The sequence below is a fragment of the Colletes gigas genome, unplaced genomic scaffold (genome assembly GCF_013123115.1).
Source record: "Colletes gigas isolate AHSC1104 unplaced genomic scaffold, ASM1312311v1 Colletes_gigas_Sc00003, whole genome shotgun sequence".
Lineage (NCBI taxonomy): Eukaryota > Metazoa > Arthropoda > Insecta > Hymenoptera > Colletidae > Colletes > Colletes gigas.
In genome coordinates this window covers 10,207,757-10,229,090 of record NW_025106632.1, presented here as the reverse complement: position 1 = coordinate 10,229,090, position 21,334 = coordinate 10,207,757, and the positions used below count along the sequence as shown (strand labels likewise).

At 38.2% G+C, this 21,334-nt stretch overlaps 1 protein-coding gene across 1 annotated transcript; it reads right to left on the bottom strand.

The window, feature by feature from the left end:
* Positions 1–4,448: 4,448 nt before the first annotated feature.
* Positions 4,449–20,927, bottom strand: LOC122404824 (protein naked cuticle). Its single transcript, XM_043409080.1, has 5 exons — positions 20,349–20,927; positions 12,457–12,662; positions 8,976–9,371; positions 6,721–7,025; positions 4,449–5,115 (listed from the first exon to the last, which is right to left on the bottom strand). Exons 1-5 carry the CDS (start codon positions 20,425–20,427, stop codon positions 4,476–4,478), a joined length of 1,626 nt encoding a protein of 541 aa, XP_043265015.1. The 5' UTR covers positions 20,428–20,927; the 3' UTR covers positions 4,449–4,475.
* Positions 20,928–21,334: the final 407 nt, after the last annotated feature.

Sequence of the window (21,334 nt, the reverse complement as noted above, 5' to 3'; positions counted from 1 at the left end):
GAAATTATAGTCAACCGAAGTGCCGACATCGGTAAAGCTAGCAAACTAGTAGAAAAATCTTTTCTCCCTAACGTAATGTACAGGGTTGCTATTATCAACAATTTTATCCGATATTTAAAGAAACTGTTTCAAATTCGCAGCCATTAGCTCGGTGTTACCCACGAAGAATAACTTTTCTATCGTGGGTAACACCGATTACCAGGTCTCACCACGTGGAGGTTGCTGCGAGTGGAGGCCCGAAAAGAGATATATGGAATCAAAGTTCCATCGATCTCCCTTTTACCTTCTTAGATTACTAAACTTAGGAGATACAAGGAATCGAAGTTCCGTCGATCTTCTCGTTTAGTTCTGTCTGGCAATTACTTTATCAAAGAAAACAAGGCATAATTGAGAGATACACAGGTCCTAAGATCGAATCGTTTGTCCGTTGGTAAGTCGATTCTATAGAAAAATGAGATCGCACCCCTGAAACTGATTCCTCGTTTAATTTAAAATGGTTACAATTATGCTACTTCGTTTAAATTAGCAGTACATACAAATGACATTTGAAAAATATGTTCGTAACTATTTAAATTAAATCTTTGCCTTTCATACTAATTGTTTTGGTGCAAACATTAGTTTGGGAGAACTTTAGGGCTTACTGGCACAAAATGAAAACGTTGTAAATAAACTTTTAATCTCGAAGAAAAATAAAATTGAAATTTTTTAATTTACCTTACCTTGTACCTAACCCAGTATTTATAAGTATTGTAAACTTTTATTATTTTTTGAACCTTCCACTAATATAATTTTAATTCATATCATGATTAGCATATTATTTAAAGCTAATGTATGTATAATTTGAAGGCAATCTAAATTAAAGATACACTATTTTTGTCATGAGTTTTACTTAAAAAGATAATATAATAGAAAATTCATCGAGATAATAATGAACAAGCAAGGTGAAAACGGTTAATGTTTTTGTTCAATGATGGGGTGTGCATAGAAAAGTGATAATAATTTCAAGATTTTATTGGTATGTTTTATGAAACACTCTGTAGAGAAGGAACTCAAAGCGAATTCCAATAATGTAGTATCAAAATGTGTTTTAATAAATATCAATAAAAAATACATTACACAAAATATCTACAATGATTACAAAGATCGATATAAAATTACATGTCTATGAATGGTGTCGCCATCCAAGACTAAATGTACAAGTAGCAACTGTCGTCGTCTCTAATCGCATTGTTAGTAATATCTATTGTAATTAATAAATATTATAATTATATTCTCCTCGTCGAGTCGTCGATACAAAAATATCCATAACATTTTCATTATTTAGATCTAAACGTCATGCATTTCCGAATAATATAAAGGATACGTAGTTTACTAATATACTGTTAAAGAAGAATTATTGTAACTGCATTAATATTGTATGATTCGTTGGAATTCAAGGAAGTGTCTCGTAAACAAGATTCAATAGTTAAATACTTGCATAGTAACAGAGATATGACAAGGCACTCTTAACAAGTCCACCCTTTCTTTATTTCTTATAAAATCTTATCCATGTTCAAAGTCAAGTCTCAAAAGGTACGTATATATAATACTTCCCCCATCAACCACTTGGCGTTTAATTCTTTTCTTTCCATTGGGCGTGCACTTGAATTTTAGGCACAGTACCGCTCATAATTTCTTTCAATACTTTTATACACTAGAAGCAATAAGTTAACTAGCTCTGAAGAAATCAAGTTTCAATATTTACAACAGCCACATCTAATATTAAATTGTATATTATCAGGGAAACTTGTTCAAGACCACAAAATTGTTGTGAGTAATAGATAATATATTTAAATATTCTTAATAACAACAAAAAGCACCATTGATAATAGGTCCTCGTTAACAATCTTTCAATAAATATCGAATCTCTGTTTTATAGTTTTACACCAGAATATTAAAAGATATATTCAAGTATAAAGTGATTGGCTCAAAATAATTGAAGCAAAATTAGAAATGCACTGTTTAAGTAACTATGAGCGATACTGCACACAAAAAGAGGAATTAAATTTTCTCCAAACTTTATGATTAAAACTAGGTTTGTCATTTCCTACACTGTAAAATAGTATAATAAAAGCAATATTAATTGCGTTTCACGATTATTTGTTTCATTTCGATATCATAGTTTGTAAATCGCGTAATTGTGACAAGAATAAAGGTCAAAAAGTAATATCATAAAGTTCAGATCAAATACGAATTTTACGATTGCGCCCTTAGAATTACATTATTTTAATACTTTCTTGTATTGTCGAAAAATATCGTATAAATATAACGAAAGGATCATAACGTCGTTACGGGATAAACTATTGTATTCGTTGGAATATGAGAGCACCATCGATTTGTATTGCAGCTGTTATGGGAATAACTTTCTACCACAAGTACTTGTATCAATTGCAGCGGTAAATATCCAAACAAATTAGGCATTGGGCGATTACAAAACTCTTGATACGTTTCAAACAATTATAAATAGCGTTGAGAAGATGTAAGTATTTCTACTGTAGCAAAAAATCATTTATAAAACATAAGGTAAATTTAATTTTTTTTCCCAACTATAATAATTTGGCCTAAAAAGAATAATTCCAAGAGATTCTATATCTTTTTCTAAGAGACATATTTCCACTATAAACATTATTACAATGTTGAGTAAGTTTATTCGCCAACGATTTTTAATAAATATTGTCTCAAGATTTTTTGAATCGCCCAATGTTTTACATATCTTAAACAAATGTTTACTTATGTCTTGTTTGAGTAAAATAAATACAACCTGTCTGTCGGGTTATAAAGGTTCCGAAAAAAAATGTGCAAAGAAAATTCATGAAGGTATTTTAGAATGTCTAGCGTCTATAAAAACAGTTAGCAGGCACCCCTACTTAAATTTGTTCAAACTTTTAGCAAGGAAGCTCGAGTTAGAAAAGCACTTTGTCTCTTACGTAAGTATACGGTTTCTTCGCTCTTGTATCTTTAAACGTCGTAAGTTTAAAATATCTCTAGTCTCCGCAAATGTACTTTTTACATACACATACAAAGTTCTCACAAATTTTATTCGGATGTCGATGTCCCAGGCAACTGTATAGCGATTACATTACTGTTACGCGCTAATACTGTTTTGTATAAAGTGTCAGCGTTCCTTATAAATAGATCGAATGAACTGTATAGTAAAAATTGTATGTATATTGATCGAGTTTAAATTTAAAAAACTGCGAAGAAGAAAACGGATCTCCGTATTTTGTACTAGAAACATAAGTAAACGTTCTCAGCGAATAGTCGCTTTTGTACACGATAGTAATTTAATAATAAAAAAAAAAAAAAGAAATCTTTTGAAAATAACGACACAGCGTGTGCACGAATTCAAATAAAATATAAAGTTACAATAATAAACTGTAAATTTTGAGATAACAATCTCGGTGGTATGCATTGCAGTATATTAATAGATCATTGGTATCGTCTTAGATCTTTTTTTTATAATACTATTACAAAAAAGATGAAAACACTTTGCCGTACTTTCATTTACTTTGGAGATCCGAAAAAAAGAAAATAAAATGGATCAGAATATACCATATATTAAATAATTAACAATTCCTACAGGATAAGATGAACACGATTAAATGTCTCAAGAATAAAACTTCTCGATATACTACTCGTTTAAGTGTCATCAATGACGTTCCAAAATGATCCACGTTTGCTCGTATTATCATTTCTAAAAATCATACAAGTCCACTTTGGCTCATTGACGAGCGGCTATATACGAACTGCGCCCCAAAATATCTCTTTTTCTTATCTTTATATTTTTTAAGCAAAAATGGCAGTGATTTTCAAACTGTGCATTCAGAAAATTTCTCAAATTTCTCAGTTTCTTCGTCCGAACTTCCGAATCGTATATCGAATTGATATAAAAATAAGAAGCTATTTGAATTCTACAAAGTGAACAATCAAGTTTATAATGAGCGTCGTATTTTCTGACGCGGCTGATTGGCCAACATTCATATTTGAAATGAAAAACGCTATTTCGACAGGAACTCACCATATTTTAAGAAACGAAAGAGTATAAATGGCTATGTAACAAAATGTAGCAAAATATAGGAATAGATCAACAGAATATTCATTGTTTATAACTGTTATAGACGTTGCCACAAATTGAACTTATTGATTCTGACGATTCAACTTTTTCTTGTACTTCGCCCAAAGTTCAACGAAACACCGAGGGCAAAGTGTACACAGTTTTAAATTATTGCTACAACCAATTAGACCAGGCACGTTAAACGCACGAACCCACTCTACGTGCGACCCCGCCATTAAATTTTGCGGTACATTCGTCCGTTCAACGTGCCCGAATTAGACGCATTCGACAGAATTAGGTTAGGTCGTCTCGACCCCGTCCTGTCGGTCGGGGGTCGATGCAGTCCCTAAGATATTTCGATCTTCGCGCGAAGACAAATGGATCAAACGAGAGCCTCGGTGTGATAATGATGATAGTGATGATGTATATGCTCGTGTACGTGTTTCCGACCCGAACTTGCTGCCGCGTTCTGCGAAAATTCTCGCTCCAGCCAGCGAACGACTTGGACCATGGCTCTGGCCTGGTCCTGTTCTCTCGTCGCGTGTTTCAGCTGATGCTTCTTACTAGACTTCTGCTGCGATTGACTGAACTGCGTTTCGTTACGCGGTGCATTGTGATTGCTCGTCGGAGCCGGATTGACCGGATGCTGCGTGTTCGGCAACAAGTTACCGGCGTTACGATTCGCGTTGCCCGTGGTTTGTTGGTCCGCGTAGGTGTTCGGACTGGTTACGGTCCGAGACAGGACCTGCGGCTGAACGTAAGCTCGAGGCGGTTGCGCCGTGGTGTTGTTCCTCTGCAACCCGTATTGCGGCCGTGTTTTCCGTAAATTCCCCCTGGATTTCGCCGGAACCTTGGAGAAAGACGTGAAACCCTGAAGCTTTTCCCGCGTGGGCTTCACGTACGCCATCGTTGGAGGCCGCGCTTCCGACGGTGAACGACAGTCTTGATTGTTATGGTGGGTCGATAGCTCGACGTGTGGAGTTTGAGATGGAATGCGCGATTGTTCGTTCTGATGCCGTTTCCTGGATGAGCAAATACATGAATTTTTTATACGATGAAAATTTTCGTTGAAAGAAGGTCACACAAGGTGTTCTCGGACTGTTTTATCGAACTTTGTAGTTGTACCGATAAAAATAATGTACAAACGTAGGTCTCGAAACTTTCCGAGTTACAATGTCAAAGTCGCTTGTTTAACAGCTTCGATGCCACGTAGATTGCATATGCCCCGTTACCGACTTTCTGTTCGCGTCATTTGATATTTTCAGTCGGTTCGGCACGTCAAAGTAGCGATAAATATTTTCTGTAGTATTTACAGAAAAATATTTCCCGCCAATTTGACGTACCATTACTTATAGCGCGAATCGGCCTTCGTCGTTGCCTTGTACCTAACTACGATTTATTGCACCATTCCGTTATCGTGTCCGAGCAATATCAAATGACGCTTCGAAGTTCGGAATTTTTCCGATTACGTGCAACGTGCAACGTTTAACGTGTGTGACTCGGAAAGGAAACATTCGTAGATTTACATTTATACAAAATGTTGTCTAGTCACGTTTGTCCAGACAATTTAGGAACACCTTGCGTAATTAAAAGTTATAATATCGATAGTCGAATTGAACTCAATTTTTCTAACTGTGAATCGCGTCAGATACGACTTCCGCTTTGACGCCATGTCTGTATGGTTCTCCGTTGGAGAGACAGAGAACGTGCGTTTGCAGCTTTACGCGATAGGCCAGAGATGGAGCAATGGGGATAGACAAATGGTATGGAAAAGAAGGTGTATAGCTCTTACAAGCTTCAGTGGCCTTGAGTGCCTGACGAAGTCGAGCGAAATATTTTATTCCAACTATAGAATATTATATAATTCGAATAACAGGTAATCGATTATACCATCACATAGCACTTTGTTACCCCATCGATCATATCTATTTTATTTATAATTAATATTGTGTCCTATTATTTTGTGCAACAAACTACACAAAATAAATACAATCATACAAGGAAGTCGTTGCTCTTTATTTTTCAATAGTATATTCCGTAATGTTGAAATATTTTGGGGTTTATGTGTTCGTTGTGAAATATTTCGTTCTATAATCGATATCTTTATTTTCATGTAACGAGTAAGGGATAAACAGTTGTTTATCTTTTATTCGTTATTCGACATTTTTATCTGAATATGAAACTTGCCCATCTCTGGTAGTTAATTGAGTTTGATTCAACTATACCTTGTTGAGGATATAAATACACACTATTGTCAGTAAGTTTGTAAGCATTTCTAATAAGTTCCTTTTGTAAATATTAAATAGAATTTCAAAATCATGAAGGATTTGTATACACTTCAACATGATGAAATTATCATTTGTACAACTTCGAAACGAGAATATTTATACGAATTATTTCCCATCTTGTCTATTTAACAACATTAGGGATACATTAGTTATGCTAAACAAACTGTACTATCCGAACGAAAGAATCAAATAAAATAACAATTCTCTTACGTTTATTTTGTAACGTTATTGCTTCAATTGTTCAACTGATCAATTATATGGTCTTTCTTTAGAAAAGAAGCAGACCAGAGAAAGAAGAACAAAGCGATTTTCCACGCATTTTAAACGCGAACAGCGTACCTTGACGTATGAAAACTGAGATTATTCTTTTCCATGTTCGCCTGAATAATTTCCAAGAGCTGTTGCCTTTGTAGGGCACCGCTGCGTTTTCGCTGATTAGTCATGAGGAGAGGCGTCAAGGGGGAAACTGCGGGGGAAACATCGCTGTCATCGCTAATATCACCCTCAGAGCTATTGGAATAGGGCGATGGTAAATGAGGTAAGGGCCCCACCCTTCTGCGTAATTCCTCCTGCTTTATTCGATTCGTTCGCGCGTTTTCACCACCGTCATCCTCGCTGTGAGTATCCACTTCCTTTTGTTCGTTCTAAACAAGAAATACGACGGACATTTTATCATTCGGCACGGTTTAATCGATCGGTAGTAAATTATTGAGCCGTTGCAGCCGGAAATACTCGCGAATTTCTCGATATAAAACTCATCGTAAAACATCGTACTTGAAGGGATATTAAACTGTAAAACGTATATTTTCAGGTCCTTTTTGATCATTATATTTATGAATGAAGCCGAATGCCAGTTTCCATACGAAAAATTCGGAATATTGACTTTGACAACATACGTTAAGATCATTGAAATTGGAGAGGAAAAAAAAAGTTAACCAACACGCTGTGAGTTATTTAAATAAACATCAATGGTTAATGTAATCTTTTCAGAGATATTAACGCGTACGTGTATGATTTATTTTCTGTATAACGATGCTCGGATAACTGCACTGAATTCGGGTCCACAGCTGTGCAGTAGGTAAGGGTAGTTCACGTTTTCATTCCAGGAATCGACCTTTCGTATCTCAGGCTGAGGCCCAGCCACGCGTAAACTATCCGACGAGGACAGCGAACGAGATACACCAAGGAACGAGCGCAACAGCGAGCGAGTCTCGTATTACACTCATTCGGTCGCCGAACTTCAAAGCGGCACCGCAAGCGTATCGGCAGACGGCCACTGATACAAACTAAAAACTTTTATTGCTAGTTGTATTTTTCACAAGAATATTATCAGTCGATCCGCGAGATTTTTCTGATAAAAATGAGTCGAAACACGATATTGTTCGAACATATTTTGAAATTGTACATAGACCGAGATTTCGATTATAATCGATATAATGGAATCTTAGCTTAAATACAAAATACGTTTGTACTTTTAATATACCGGATGATCGAGACCTTGGTGTACATGGATAATAAAAACTCTGGATAATTTAATTCCGGTTAGTCGAGGTCCTACTGTAGTTGTAAGCTTTTAAAAAATGACTCGAAGAACGTATAATTAAAAATAGTTTGAATACAATCGTGTTTTGTTTCATTTTAATCGAAATACCCTCGGCAATCCCTTGATGATACTGTCAAGGAGATACAATGAAAGTATAAAAGCTTTTAGTTAGCATTAGTGACTGTCACGCCGATACGCGGCATCTCTTTGAAGTTCGGTCAGCCAGGTTTTGTTTTCACAGCTGCCGGCTGCTCGAGTCGACGATCGCTCGAGCTGAAGAAACATGAACAGCGGTGGGGATAATTCCGGTGCAATTATCCGGGGTAAAATATGTGAAATTATCCGAGCAATACTGTATTGCAACATAAAAGCAACCAAATTGAGAATATATGTATATTCATAATCAAACTATTCAATGATTCAATTTTAATTTACATTTATTTCGCCTTTTGAATTCTGCAATTTCTTTTAATGTTTTTATTACGTTTTCCGTTATTAGGTCGACCAATCGTCTCTCAGTGATAACATTACCCACAATATTAATTGAAAGTAAATTATTATGATCAAACACGACGAAATTTGAAAAGACAGATAAAACAAGTATTTACATACACTTTCTTTATTATTTTCAAAATGTTTCTTAAATAGTTTTGATTACATTTTTACCAAATATTTAATTTACAGAAAACATCAGAGCACAGCAAGTACAAGAAACATCTCTGATAAATAAAACCGAGCGAACGTTCCTCAAATTTTTTTTCTCCTGGTGCGCCTAAAAGGAGGGGTCAACGTATCGACTAAACGTTATAATAATAGCCCCAGGGGCGATCCGGTACTAATTAAAAACGAATAAAATTTCTGCCCCGAAGCGATAAATCATCAAACCCAAAAATCGATAAATCCAATTTTAGCTTCTAGAATTGTCGAATTACGAGAGAGCGAGATAGGAAGTGAAGCGGGAAGGGTCCTCTCTCTATCCCTGCCCTGAACAAGAAAAAAAAAAAGGAAAAACGAAACTCGAAACTTGGACCGAGAGGAGCATCAATCTTACCTGGCAACGGTGCCGTGGCACTCTCCGCCTTCTAGGAACTCTGCGTAAACCGTGTGCGGCTGTGTGGGTCGCGGCATTGTTGCAGGACGCGTGCTTCAAATGGCAGCAGGACGAATTTCCGGAAAAGCTCGCCGCAGCCGGCTGAGAAGCGTTCGGACAGCCGGCTCGCGTCTGGCTGCCTCTCTGATCCGGTGACACCGTCAATTTCACCTTAATCGTCTTGCTGCCGCACGGAGGTACCTGGATGGAAGCGCCCAGGGTATCGTAAATGGTGGTGACCAAGCCAGCTATGTCGTCCTTTGTTATCTTCCCGTGGCCGTCAAAGTCGTACAGAGTGAACGAAAATTCTTGCCGCCTTCTGTCGCCCTCCGCCACCGACACGTCGCATTCGAATTCCTAAACGACAACGAACCGAGTTTAAAACGATAATAAATTAATCAATCTACAATTTAAATACGGTAGAACTTCAACGATGCAACGATATGATAAATGCACAGAAATATGCATTAAGAATTTCCTTTATAAGGATGTCCAATTTTTAAATTTCTTCTAGTTTCTCTGCATCTCTTAGATAGCATGCTTTTAAATGTACTCGTGCAAAGTTAATGGAGTATCTTTAGAATGTGGCTCACAGAGTAAATCTAGATAAGTTTTCTCTATCTATAGGCGGACTGAGAAAACAATCGATTTAGTACGGTGAGGGAAGCTCCATAAATAGGAGTGGTTACTTTCTGCTTTACCTTTAAGTACTCTCAAATACCTCGTGACAATATTGTAAACATTCGTAGGATTTTTCCTTGTATGTATTATTAATATTATCATCATTGTTATTATAATGTATTACTTTTGTCGAGTTAGCCTCTTCGTCTCTACCTGCACGCCAGATTGTGTTTGTATCGAACGCACACAGACGCAATAAGACTGTGACAGAACGAGGGAAGCTTTACTAAGCTCCGAAGCTTACGTCAAACAATACTGTTGCAACTGTTAAACGAATGTCATTTGACTAAGGCCGTACAAATACTTCTAAAGTACTATGTTGCTGAAGAATGATTGTTTTTACTACTAGAACTACCAAGCCCATAAAAATGACAAGTTACAGATATTTTTCTGTAAAATTATTGGCACCATACTGGAAGAAATGTAAGAATTTATAGTAACTTTTAACAAGTTATATTTTTTTATTTTCTCCTTTCAAATGTTTTAATTATTAATACCTAAATACACCAAGGCCAGTCATTCCGAACAATGAACATAATAATAGACAGTAAAATTTTCCTTCAACTGGTTATTTTGTTATTTATATCAAAGTTTCATTGCAGGATAATGGCCTGGATTTTCACACGAGTCTTCTTGGAGTGTATAGTTCGCGCCACGATATAGCAAGGTCGTAAACTCGAGTAGGTGTCAAAGTTTACACGTTTCAGCTCCCGGAACAAGTGAATTGACAGAAATACGAGCAGCTAAGGGCCTCAGATCATAGTCAGCGCCGTACGAAGAAATGTTTTATCTAGTGTCGCCATTTTTAGAAGCATTGTAACAGGTAAAGTTCTTACTCGAGTCTTTAATATCTTAATTTACCTGCTTATAATATATGCATGTAGAAAATGAAAAAAAGTAGTGCAGTTACGGGCACAGAAAGACATTCAAAAAGGCACCCTCAAGCAACATGTCATGTACGGCCCTAAGTGCCGCAGCAGTAGTCGGTCCCAACCCCGAAGAGTTTAGTTTACGACCTCGCTATATCGTGGCCCGGACTATAAAGCCCAAAGAAGACTAACCTTCGTGATACGCTCTAATCCGTAAAATCCGTCGTCCAATTAATACGTGATATTAATTGTAAACGGTAAAATAAAGCGGTGTTTTATGAAATTATTAACAGCAACGAATCGCGTTAATTATTATTATCTCCAGCTTCGCCAGCATTGAAGTCGGTATTTTCAGGATAAAGCAGCCGTCGAAAATTGTTGCGCTAACGGATGGAGGATTCTAAAAATTGAACGCGCCAGTCGTTGTGCAGGGGTCACGGTTTGCGACATATTGTTCCACGAATCAGGAGGCAGACAACGGTGCATTGAAACTATTCTATGAACGTGAATTCTATGCTTCGCAGCTATTCTACGAACACAAATTGTACGTTTGATTTTTAGTAAGTTTGTAAACGTACAATATCAAACTGTGTTATTCAACAAGATAGTCCAATTGCCTAGCTGATAAATAAGTCAACACATTGCCAACCGATTGGGGAGATTTCCATTTCCAAAAAACAGTTATTTATAAATTATTTCATTAGAAGAAATATTTGTTTAGTAAACATATAACCAATGAAATATTATTGAGTACATATTTTTAGAACCAGCTGGTAGCTTAGTTTTTGAACGCCGTACATTTGATTTACGAGAAATCAAGGAATATAAAAAGAGAATTGATTTATTTTATTTAGAGATTATATACACGGCTTAAAATATTAAATAGAATAATACTCGGATAACTACACCGAAATAGGAACCGCAGATGTGCAGTTAGTCAAGGTTGTTCACGTTTTCATTCCAGGAATCGACCTTTTGTGCCCAGTGCTAAGACCCAGCCGAGCGTGAACTGATCGACGAGGATAGCGAACGAGATATACAAAGAGTGAGTGCAACAATGAGTGAGTCTCTTATTACACGCGTTCGGTCGCCAAACTTCAAAGCAATACCGCGCGTGTATCGGTGCAACAGCCCCAAACGCAAACTAAAAACTTTTATCCTGCTCATTGTGTCTTTACAAGAGTACTATTAGAGGGTTGGTAAGGCTTTCCTTATTATAACAAGATCAAACGCCACTTTACTCGGACCATTTTTAATTTCCAAACCTTTATGAAAGATTCTTTGTATCATTCACTCTGAACTTTTACATAAAAATCAAATTATAACAGCAGATATTTATAATCAAAAACTTGGTCGTAAACAAGCAGTTTTAGTAGAAAAAAATTGCCATTGGTGAATCAGGATAGTAGAAAATGACATTACATATGGGATGGCCTAATAAATGAATTTTTAAGGGCGTCGTTTGCTTCGATCTTCAAACTCATGGTAGTTTCAGTTGCGTCATAAAATGTTTAAACAGTTGGGAGCCGTTCGAATTTGAAACGTTTTGTAGATTAAAATTAGCGTTCCCACTCGCTTCCTCGCGTAAAAGGATCTTCTAAGGAATTCGACACAGGAATGTGAAAGTAAAAGGTTCAGCCTTTAAAATGACTTCAGAAAGATTATTATACGATTTCTTTTCACCACGTTACGATGGTCTAAATATTAACAGCATTTAGGCCAAGTGTTCCAAAGTGTTCTGAAAAAGTGCTTTGCCTGTCGCGTTTAGAAAGAAAGCAGTCTGTTGCTGGTCGGTCACGATCGTTGAATACACATAACGTAATTATAAAACACTCCCATTGGTTGGATCTATCGACTATGTTGTACATTATTTTGTTAGAATTTAATAATACCTCGAAACTGAGTTGCTTCGTCGTACTAGCAGTCGGCTGCTCGTCATTTCCGGTCGCCGGCGTAGGGCTGGTCGAAGCGTCGACCGCGACCTGCGGAGCTTCCGTTTCTAGCAAAATTGGCTTGGGTTCCGGTGGCGAACCGTTACAAGGCGCCGAGACACCGGCAAGTAGTTCCTCCGAATCGCTGCCTTCCGTATTACCAACGACTGCAACAAAAACAATTATTTTAACCAGTCGCGTCGAATTAAAGATGGCTACCTTCCGTGTTTACTACGACTATAACCAATTTTTAAATGTAGCCATGATTTTTCAGGCACCTTCGACAATTTAATGGAAAAAAGTTTCGAACAAAAGTTAATCAATTCGTAGTCGACTACACACTGATTAACATTCACGTTCAAAAGTACACGAAGCATGTCCCGTGTGAATGTCTCTCGAAGTATCTCTGTGTGTTATCGACGTAATGGCGCAGTATTATCTTTTTTGTAATAAAATCGGAACCGGCAGATTTCATTCAGAGAAGTTTGGTTGAGATTTTGTTCTGGGAACTGGTTCAACTCCAACGAACCGCTCAAATGTGATTTTAATTGCATAGCTGCTCGGCCACTCGAGTTGGTGGTTATTGGAGCTGAAGAAACAAACAATGTTTATAACGCAAACTGGCGCAAGAAGCGATGCGGTAATGCACCTATAGATTAGCATCGGGAATGAGTGAGATATTTATACGGTGAGTCACGAAGTTATTAGCACAGGCAAGAAATGATAAGTTTCTTCGAGAGAGAGAAACGTTTCGATTTCGCAAAAATATATTTAAATTCATAGAAATTTAAGGAGACGTTGAAAACGACATGGTGCCGCAGGGTTAGATAATAATACCCTCGTAAAGATATCACGCGAGCTGCAAAAAATTTTAATTTGCATTTCTGCGACGCATCGCTTTGAAGCTTCGCACGCGGGATCAAATTATTAGCTACCGAACGCATAAACGTGCCTGGTCGTTGCGTTATTTTGCTAACAGTCGATGCTATCTCATTCACTTTTCTCGTCCATTTCACAATGAGAAACTTCAAATCGATCGATCACGAAGTTAGCGTTTTTTATCGTTCCACTTTGTCAATAGAAACAGGGCAAATTACCGTGACAGACGAAGTGTCAAAGGTAAAAAAAGAAAAAATTTGTAAACTAGCTTTTATTCTAGAAGCCAAAATAAGATGAAAATCAAGAATACCAATTTGTTGACAGAGGCTTCGTTAAAAAGTTATTAACAATTAAATTCAAAAATTTCAAATCGTTCTGGAAAAATTATTTTCGGTGACGGGGGTCAATTGCAATCATTTTTGGTGAATACACATACCTCCGAAATCCTATCCACTTTCGAGAAAAAAAATCCGGCAGGTGCTGAAATTTTTTGGTGAAAAAAAAATTGTTCCAATCGTTCTAAAAAAATTATATTTAGTTACAAGGATCAATTACAAGCATTTTTGGTGAATAGACATATCCTCGAAATCCTATCCATTTTCGAGAAAAAAATTCGAGAAACTATGAAATTTTTCGACGGAAAAAAAAAGTTTCAAATCATTTTGGAAAAATTATTTTCGGTTGCGGGGGTTAATCGCAATCATTTTTTGTGAAAAGACATACCTCCGAAATCCTACCCACTTTCTAGGAAAAAATTCGAGAAGATGTGAAATTTTTCGACGGAAAAAAATAATTTCAATCGTTTTGGAAAAATTATTTTCGGTAACGGTGGTCGATTACAATCATTTTTGGTGAATAGACATACCTCCGAAATCCTACCCACTTTCTAGGAAAAAATTCGAGAAGATGTGAAATTTTTCGACGGAAAAAAATAATTTCAATCGTTTTGGAAAAATTATTTTCGGTAACGGGGGTCAATTGCAATCATTTTTGGTGAATACGCATACTTCTGAAATCCTATCCACTTTCGAGAAAAAAAATCCGGTAGGTGCTGAAATTTTTTGGTGAAAAAAAATTGTTCAAATCGTTCTAAAAAAATTATATTTAGTTACAAGGATCAATTACAAGCATTTTTGGTGAATAGACATATCCTCGAAATCCTACCCACTTTCTAGGAAAAAATTCGAGAAGCTATGAAATTTTTCGACGGAAAAAAATAATTTCAAATCGTTTTGGAAAAATTATTTTCGGTAACGAGGGTCAATTGCAATCATTTTTGGTGAATAGACATACCCACAAAATCCTGCGCATTTTCGAGAAAAAAATTCAGTATAGGCGGAACTTTAAACGTTAATAACTTTTTAACGAAACCTTCGTCAACAAATTGGTATTCTTGATTTTCGTCTTATTATGGCCTCTAGAATCCCCCATTAAAATTTTTCCCAGGTGTGGCCGAACACCCTGTATTGTTTTTGTCAACAGATTCCAATTTACAAATAAAGCGTAAATGGAAGTTGGTTTGCGAATGAACCTAAAATTTTAATTCGTTATTCGTAAACGAAATACACCCGACTCTGCATGTATGCATGATGCTGCAGTGTACGTGTTTGATGAGACTGATCGTAACATGAAAAGTACAGAGGGAGAATATTAAAATGTAATGAACGTGATATGAAAGAAACAGAAGTTGCAGTTTCGTTATCTTCCCTTTTGTTCCCGGAACGTTTCTCAGTCGTTAGTAGTTTCGATTCTAGTCTGAGTTTCGCATCAAAGGGAAACGGATCTGTTGGCCGTGGCTGAGCGACATCATCTCTCGTAAACAAAAGTCGGGAGTTTCAAAGGTATCAAAGTAACATTCGTCCCGGTAAAGACTATATTTATAGTCGGTTTCTGAGTGCCGCTTGGTACTTAAGTCATGGCGAGCGGGAATTATTTCGGGACTATTTTGAAGGGGATGTAAGTTCGAAGGACTTGAAATAAACACAACAGATCACCAAACCGATCTCGAAGCACGTTTCCTATGCCTGTTCGAATTAGAAATACACAGTTCAGGGCTGATTCCTAAAGATAGCACATATTATACTTTGTCATATTTGGTACCATTAACCGAAGAAAATAAATATTTTAATATCTTTGAACATACTTGTACGGTTAGGGATAAAAGTAAATGTTTGCTTGTTAAATAAACGTTCCGTTTCGATAAGAATATCAATCTATCAAGATATAAGAGATATTGATAAGTGCTCTCTCAACTTCTTCTCTACTAATTTCGTATCATTTCTGAAGTCTCCGCCTCTTCGTCTTCCGTTTCACATGGCTACTGTATGTTTTAAAACTGGTTTCTAAGAATTTTAAATAGCTTTTTTTCTAGTTATATATCTTGCCAACATGTATGCAAAATAGTGGTGCAATCTTTGATGTATGTTTTTTAGAATTCTGTCGAACCGTTGGAATATTTTACAATTTTTAAAAATTTTGATTTGGTAAAAATTCCTATCTTGTTTCTTCTCATTATCCACTTCTAAAAAAAAAATACGCTACCCTGCGACGAGTACGTCATTGTTGGGTCCTGAATGCAACGAAACTCAACCGCGCCATTGCTGTGTCAATGCGGAAGGTAAATACGGAGTCGTTCGAAAATCTCTAAAACGAAAACCCTGTTCGAAAATCCGCCGAACCCGGCGAAACATTTGCAGGGAACGAATCAATGAACGCAGACGCGTTTAAACCCCTAAATTGCAGATAAAAGCGCCCTGTTTCATAATTACCGGCCGGATTCCCCGCATAAAAGCACAATCATCTTTAATGCATTCGCTCTGTAACTCGTACCAAAATTGTTCGCGCAGCGCGACCGAATGAATTAACGAGAGTGTACCGAAAGGGATCGGGACACGTCCATTTCCAACGTTTATTTCAGAAGCATCGCGGGGTACTCCCCGAGGATGTGCGATGCATGTATTCTTTAATGTGTCTGCATTAAGGCGCGTTTACCGTTACCTAGACACGACGTGTAAAAGCGCTCCTACGAAACGAAACATCGAAAAGGTGCCTTTACGACCGAACACAAAAGAACATCAACGAGACGCGATAAAACGCAAAAAACATAAACGCAAGATCCATGATGTTAACACGTTCGCTGCCAGATCAAAACCGTATAATATTCTGCGCAAGTAAAACTTTTATTTTAGACCATTTGTAAGCCACATAACCTAAAAATTTGTTTCGGTGCTTATTTTCGTGACCTTGTTAAAATTCACAAACTCTATTCAAATTTATTTCCTTCAACGTCTTAACTTGAGAATTAATCTTTCTAGTATTATAATTGTAAATCCTGTCGTTCATATACAGGATGTTCGACCACCCCTGGGAATAATTTTAATGGGAGATTCTGGGGGCCAAAATAAGACGAAAATCAAGAATACCAATTTGTTGATCGAGGCTTCGTTAAAAAGTTATTAACGTTTAAAGTTCCGTCTGTAAAATGGTAATCTGCGAACAGCTGCGCACGCGTAATAGTGGTTCTCATTCGCAAAACTGTGAGACTGTCGATACGTCAGTAAATAGAATTTCTCATGCTGAATGATAACCACTATCGCGCATACAGACGGAACTTTGAAAGTTAATATTCTTTTAACAAATAGGTATTCTTGATTTTCGTCTTATTTCGGCTCCCAGAATCTCCCATTAAAATTGTTCCCAGTTGTCGACGTGACAGTCAAAGTGTTAACCCTCCCCTCCCACTGGTTCGGTCGCGACGAATTCGTAAACATTTTCCAATCGACCGATCGATAACTGAGATCAACGAAACCGCAGATCTCTAGGCTACCGGTCAATAAACGCAGCGCGCGTAAAGTCTATTGACCGACAGCGGATAAATAAAGCGATAAGGAAATCGATTAAAAATTTACGAAATTTCCTTTGGAATTCCACGCTGTACGAATACTGTTTTACGTTGGTTGTGTACGCGCTGGGTCCCAAGGACCCCTTTGACGTAGTATTTACGGGTTAACCGAATATTCGACTCGCTTCGATTTGATAAAACAAGTTCCGCTCGACCCCGAGTTTCGAATGCTCGAATATTAAAAGCGCTCGAGAGCACCTTCTGCGCCGTTTCCCTCTGCGATCGCCGACAGGGTCCCCCCGTTCCCCCCCTTCACCGCCGGTCCAAACGCTTCGCCTTTATCTTAATTCGCGCGATACATCATTAAGTCCGTGCGGGGTGATTCCAGTAAAATATATACTTATAAACATCGGCATCAAAGGGACCGCGGAGCAACGATAATTAGCGATACGGAACGCGTAATAAACGAAGCCGGCCGCTAATTTCAATTATTCAAGGGAAAAGAAACGCGCGCGCGCAAAAAAAAAAAAAAAACCCCCGCAAAGAAGAGAAAAAGAGCGGATAATCGTATCTGCATAAAGAAACGGACGCATATCCGTGTATAATGATACCTGCCGTGTGGTAATTACGCCCGTAACTCTTTCGTGGGGTGAGCGTTAAAAACCCAAGACACCGAGCGCGCCGGGAGAGTAAAAAGGAAACGCAGAGAGGAGGGGGTACAGGAAGAGAATGAGAGAGCAAAGGTGTGATACCGGCATGCGCGCGCGCGCACGCGCGCTAGCGTGTGCGTACGCGTATAAAGGAAATGGTGTAAGAAGAGAAGAGAGAAAAGCGAGAAAGCGAGGAGAGAGGTGAAGATGGCACAGAGAGAAAGCACGGAGGAAGAGGAGCATAGAAGAGAGGTTGGTTTCTTTGCTTGATACCGGAGGAATAGAGAATGACCACGAAACGCCTTCCATCTAACCACCGGACTAATGTGTGTAACGAACTCGCAAGGTCTCGATAATTAAACTCCAACCCCCGGTACGTGAGTTTACGAGGGCGAGCGCGCATGATGCATATGCTATGGCTGTGCGTGCGTGTGAGTGTGTGCCGTACCGCTTTTGCGCCCTCTCGACGGAAAAGCAAAGGGGGAGCGGGACAAACGGCTTCTTCTTTGTAAATCACCCCTTTCTGTTTGCTCGCTCGTAACTTTTATCATTTGCCGGCGCAACAGCTTTCCCCCGTATGAAAATTTGCCCCGGTCGACAGCGCAATGAGAAAGCACCCATAAAGAGCGTAAGAGCGGAGATCAGACGAGTTTCAAGCCGGGATTCGCGCTTAAACGAGCAGGAATCGTTGAATAATTCGACGAGTCTCGTTGTCCGCGGTGGAACGTCGGCAGAAAAATTGCTACACTTCCGTGGTTATTTTTTTTCGTTATATCCCACGACCGGCTTCCTTTCGAAATTTTACAGAAACCATTTATCTTGTACATTCGTCGTACCCTTTTTTTCCTCAGTTTATTTGGAATTTTCATTCTGGAAAGAAATTTTTTTTTTTAAATCCGTTGTAAAATCATGTATCAAGTGCATTCGTCTCAGAAAACGTTAGTCTTTTACTGTCAGTACAGAGAAAAGGAAATAATTGTTCGAAACCAAAGATTATTACAAATTGTAATTTTTCGGTCCTCTTCGGTATAAATATTTATAAATCAGTTCGAATTAATAACTTTGTAACTGGTAAACCTTTATCTTTCGTTTAGGCCAAAATGTCAATTTATTATAATTGCAATTATCTTCTTTTTTAAGTATTACTTATGAAAATAACAAATGTCAATACTACAGAAAGCAAACCAATTGGAATAAAACTCTTGCAAAATTCAGCGTTATAGTACTGCTTTTAAAAATATTATGAATACTGTCATAAAATTGTATTTCATACAGTGTTAATTATTTTGAATAGTATATTTTATAAAATATATTGTTCCCTCAAATTCCAACGAATAGAAGTTAAAAGCACTACACCGACGATTAAAATCTAAAGGGATTAAAATATTTGGAATTCTGGACCGCAGCTAACTAGAAGAGCGTTTTATTTTTACACCTCCCCTTAGTGTTGACGCAGTACATCGCTATGTTTGATCCACCAAAGTAGCTTTGGAAGTATTAAAAATTACGCATTTGCACTTTAGCTACAAACTTATCGACCGAATAGAGATTTATCTCCGATATCCTTTTGGTCTTATGAAACGGTAAAATGATTGTTTCATCTTTCCTGTTATACCTACGGATATATGTGTTTCGCGTTGCGTAGTAGAATCTTGTTGCTTTTGTTTTCATAAAATATGCACGCTATCTGATCATTCACAGATACTGGGTAGCTCTAGCATATTAAAAGGCCGTTTCCGTGTAACTGTAAGGCAGTTATTTACTAACAGAATAGAGAAATTCTAATACAAGAATTAATTATATTAACATTTACGAAAGATGAAGCCGAATAATATAGATCGTTTAATTTGATTTCAAATATTTCATTGCAAATGGGGAATAAATTTTTGTAATTTCGTTAAGACGATAATAATAAATTAATCACAATTAACTAAGTCTGTCGATTCGCGCATTAAGGTATCCATTAAAATAGAGGAATAAATAATAATACTTTGAAGAAAATCATGCATTGTTTCGAAATGTTTTATGACAACGATACTTTCCTTCCTTGCGGTTTGGAAAATGAAAATATCTAGTAATTTAAAAGAGAAAAAAAACTATGTTAAAGCGTTGTAAACATCATTGTTTGGAGGATAAAAACAATGACGTACGTGGCCAGATAGATCGACCAGTAAGAAAAATGCAAGTGTGACGTAACACCACGTGGGATCCACTTCTGTCATACTGCAGCATCATCCAGGAACACGCACGGCGCGCCTCGCAGAGCTTGGGCAAAATATCACGCCTATAACCGGATTGTCCGGACAATCCGTATACGGGAGTATGTATCTCGATCTATCCGTACGCCGTGATTTCGACGCAAACATCGATACAGCATGTGCATATAAAAAAAAAAAAACAGGAAAATAAAGGAGACGAAAAAAAAGAAAAGAAAGACGGGGAGAAGGAGGGCAACGATAGAGAGAGACATTAGAGAAGCTTACCAGAAAAGGGTCTGTAGCCAGCGAGGAACCTTGCCCGCCACCACTTTACCAATCCGGTAGCCATGAGACCCTCATGCATCCACAAACGCTGCGCACACTTTCTTTCCAGGTTTCTTGTTCCGCTACTTTTCTTTATTTTCTTTTCGCTTTTACGTTTTGAAACCCTGTTCACCTGATTCGTACATTCGTCGATTACGTTGTACTATTTTCGCCGCGGTTTATATTCACGGTACACACCGTATCACTGCCAGAAACTGGAAAACAAACAACACTCCCGCGAACGTCATGCTCTCCTGGTGATACTCGTTCGACATCGGATGACACGTTACTCGGCGTGTGCGACACGTACGGATACGAATAAACACGTGTTCCACAGCAGCAGCAGCGGTTTGCCTGGGAGCGACCAGTCTGCGCCCAGTTCGCCTTACTTTCTATCTTCCATTTATCGTCGTTTCAAGGAAGGGACGAAACGTGCGTGTTCGCATGCTCGCCCCCCTGTCACCGAATTTAGTAATACGCACAGCTGTGGCCCCGGAACAAACACTCGATCAAATTTAATCCAGGTGGGAGCGTGAGGAATAGAAACGCGGCGGACGAGAAGGGTCGGTCGCACGACATCGCTCTCGACTCGTGGCCCGACTACGACTACGGACGATCGTTCTTGCCTAAACCACGTTCCCCGTACCCGTAATTCCCTTTCCCCTTCCATAGGGCGCTGCGTCGTCACAGTGCCGAGTCGTGGATACATGGGCCCTGAAGGTAGGAGGCGCGGCTCGAAACCTCCGATTCACGCTCTTTCTATCCGTCTCTCTTTTACCTCCCACCCTTCGCCGCTTTTTCGTCAATCTCTCTCTTTTCTTCCCCGTCGGCCGTTTCCTTTTCTCTCTCTACTCTCTCTAGCCTCGCCGACCGTCTCTCTCGTTCAACCTATCTTCTGTTCGCCGTAAATCCGTCTCTCTCCACCCCGTGTTTCTCGCCTTCCTCCT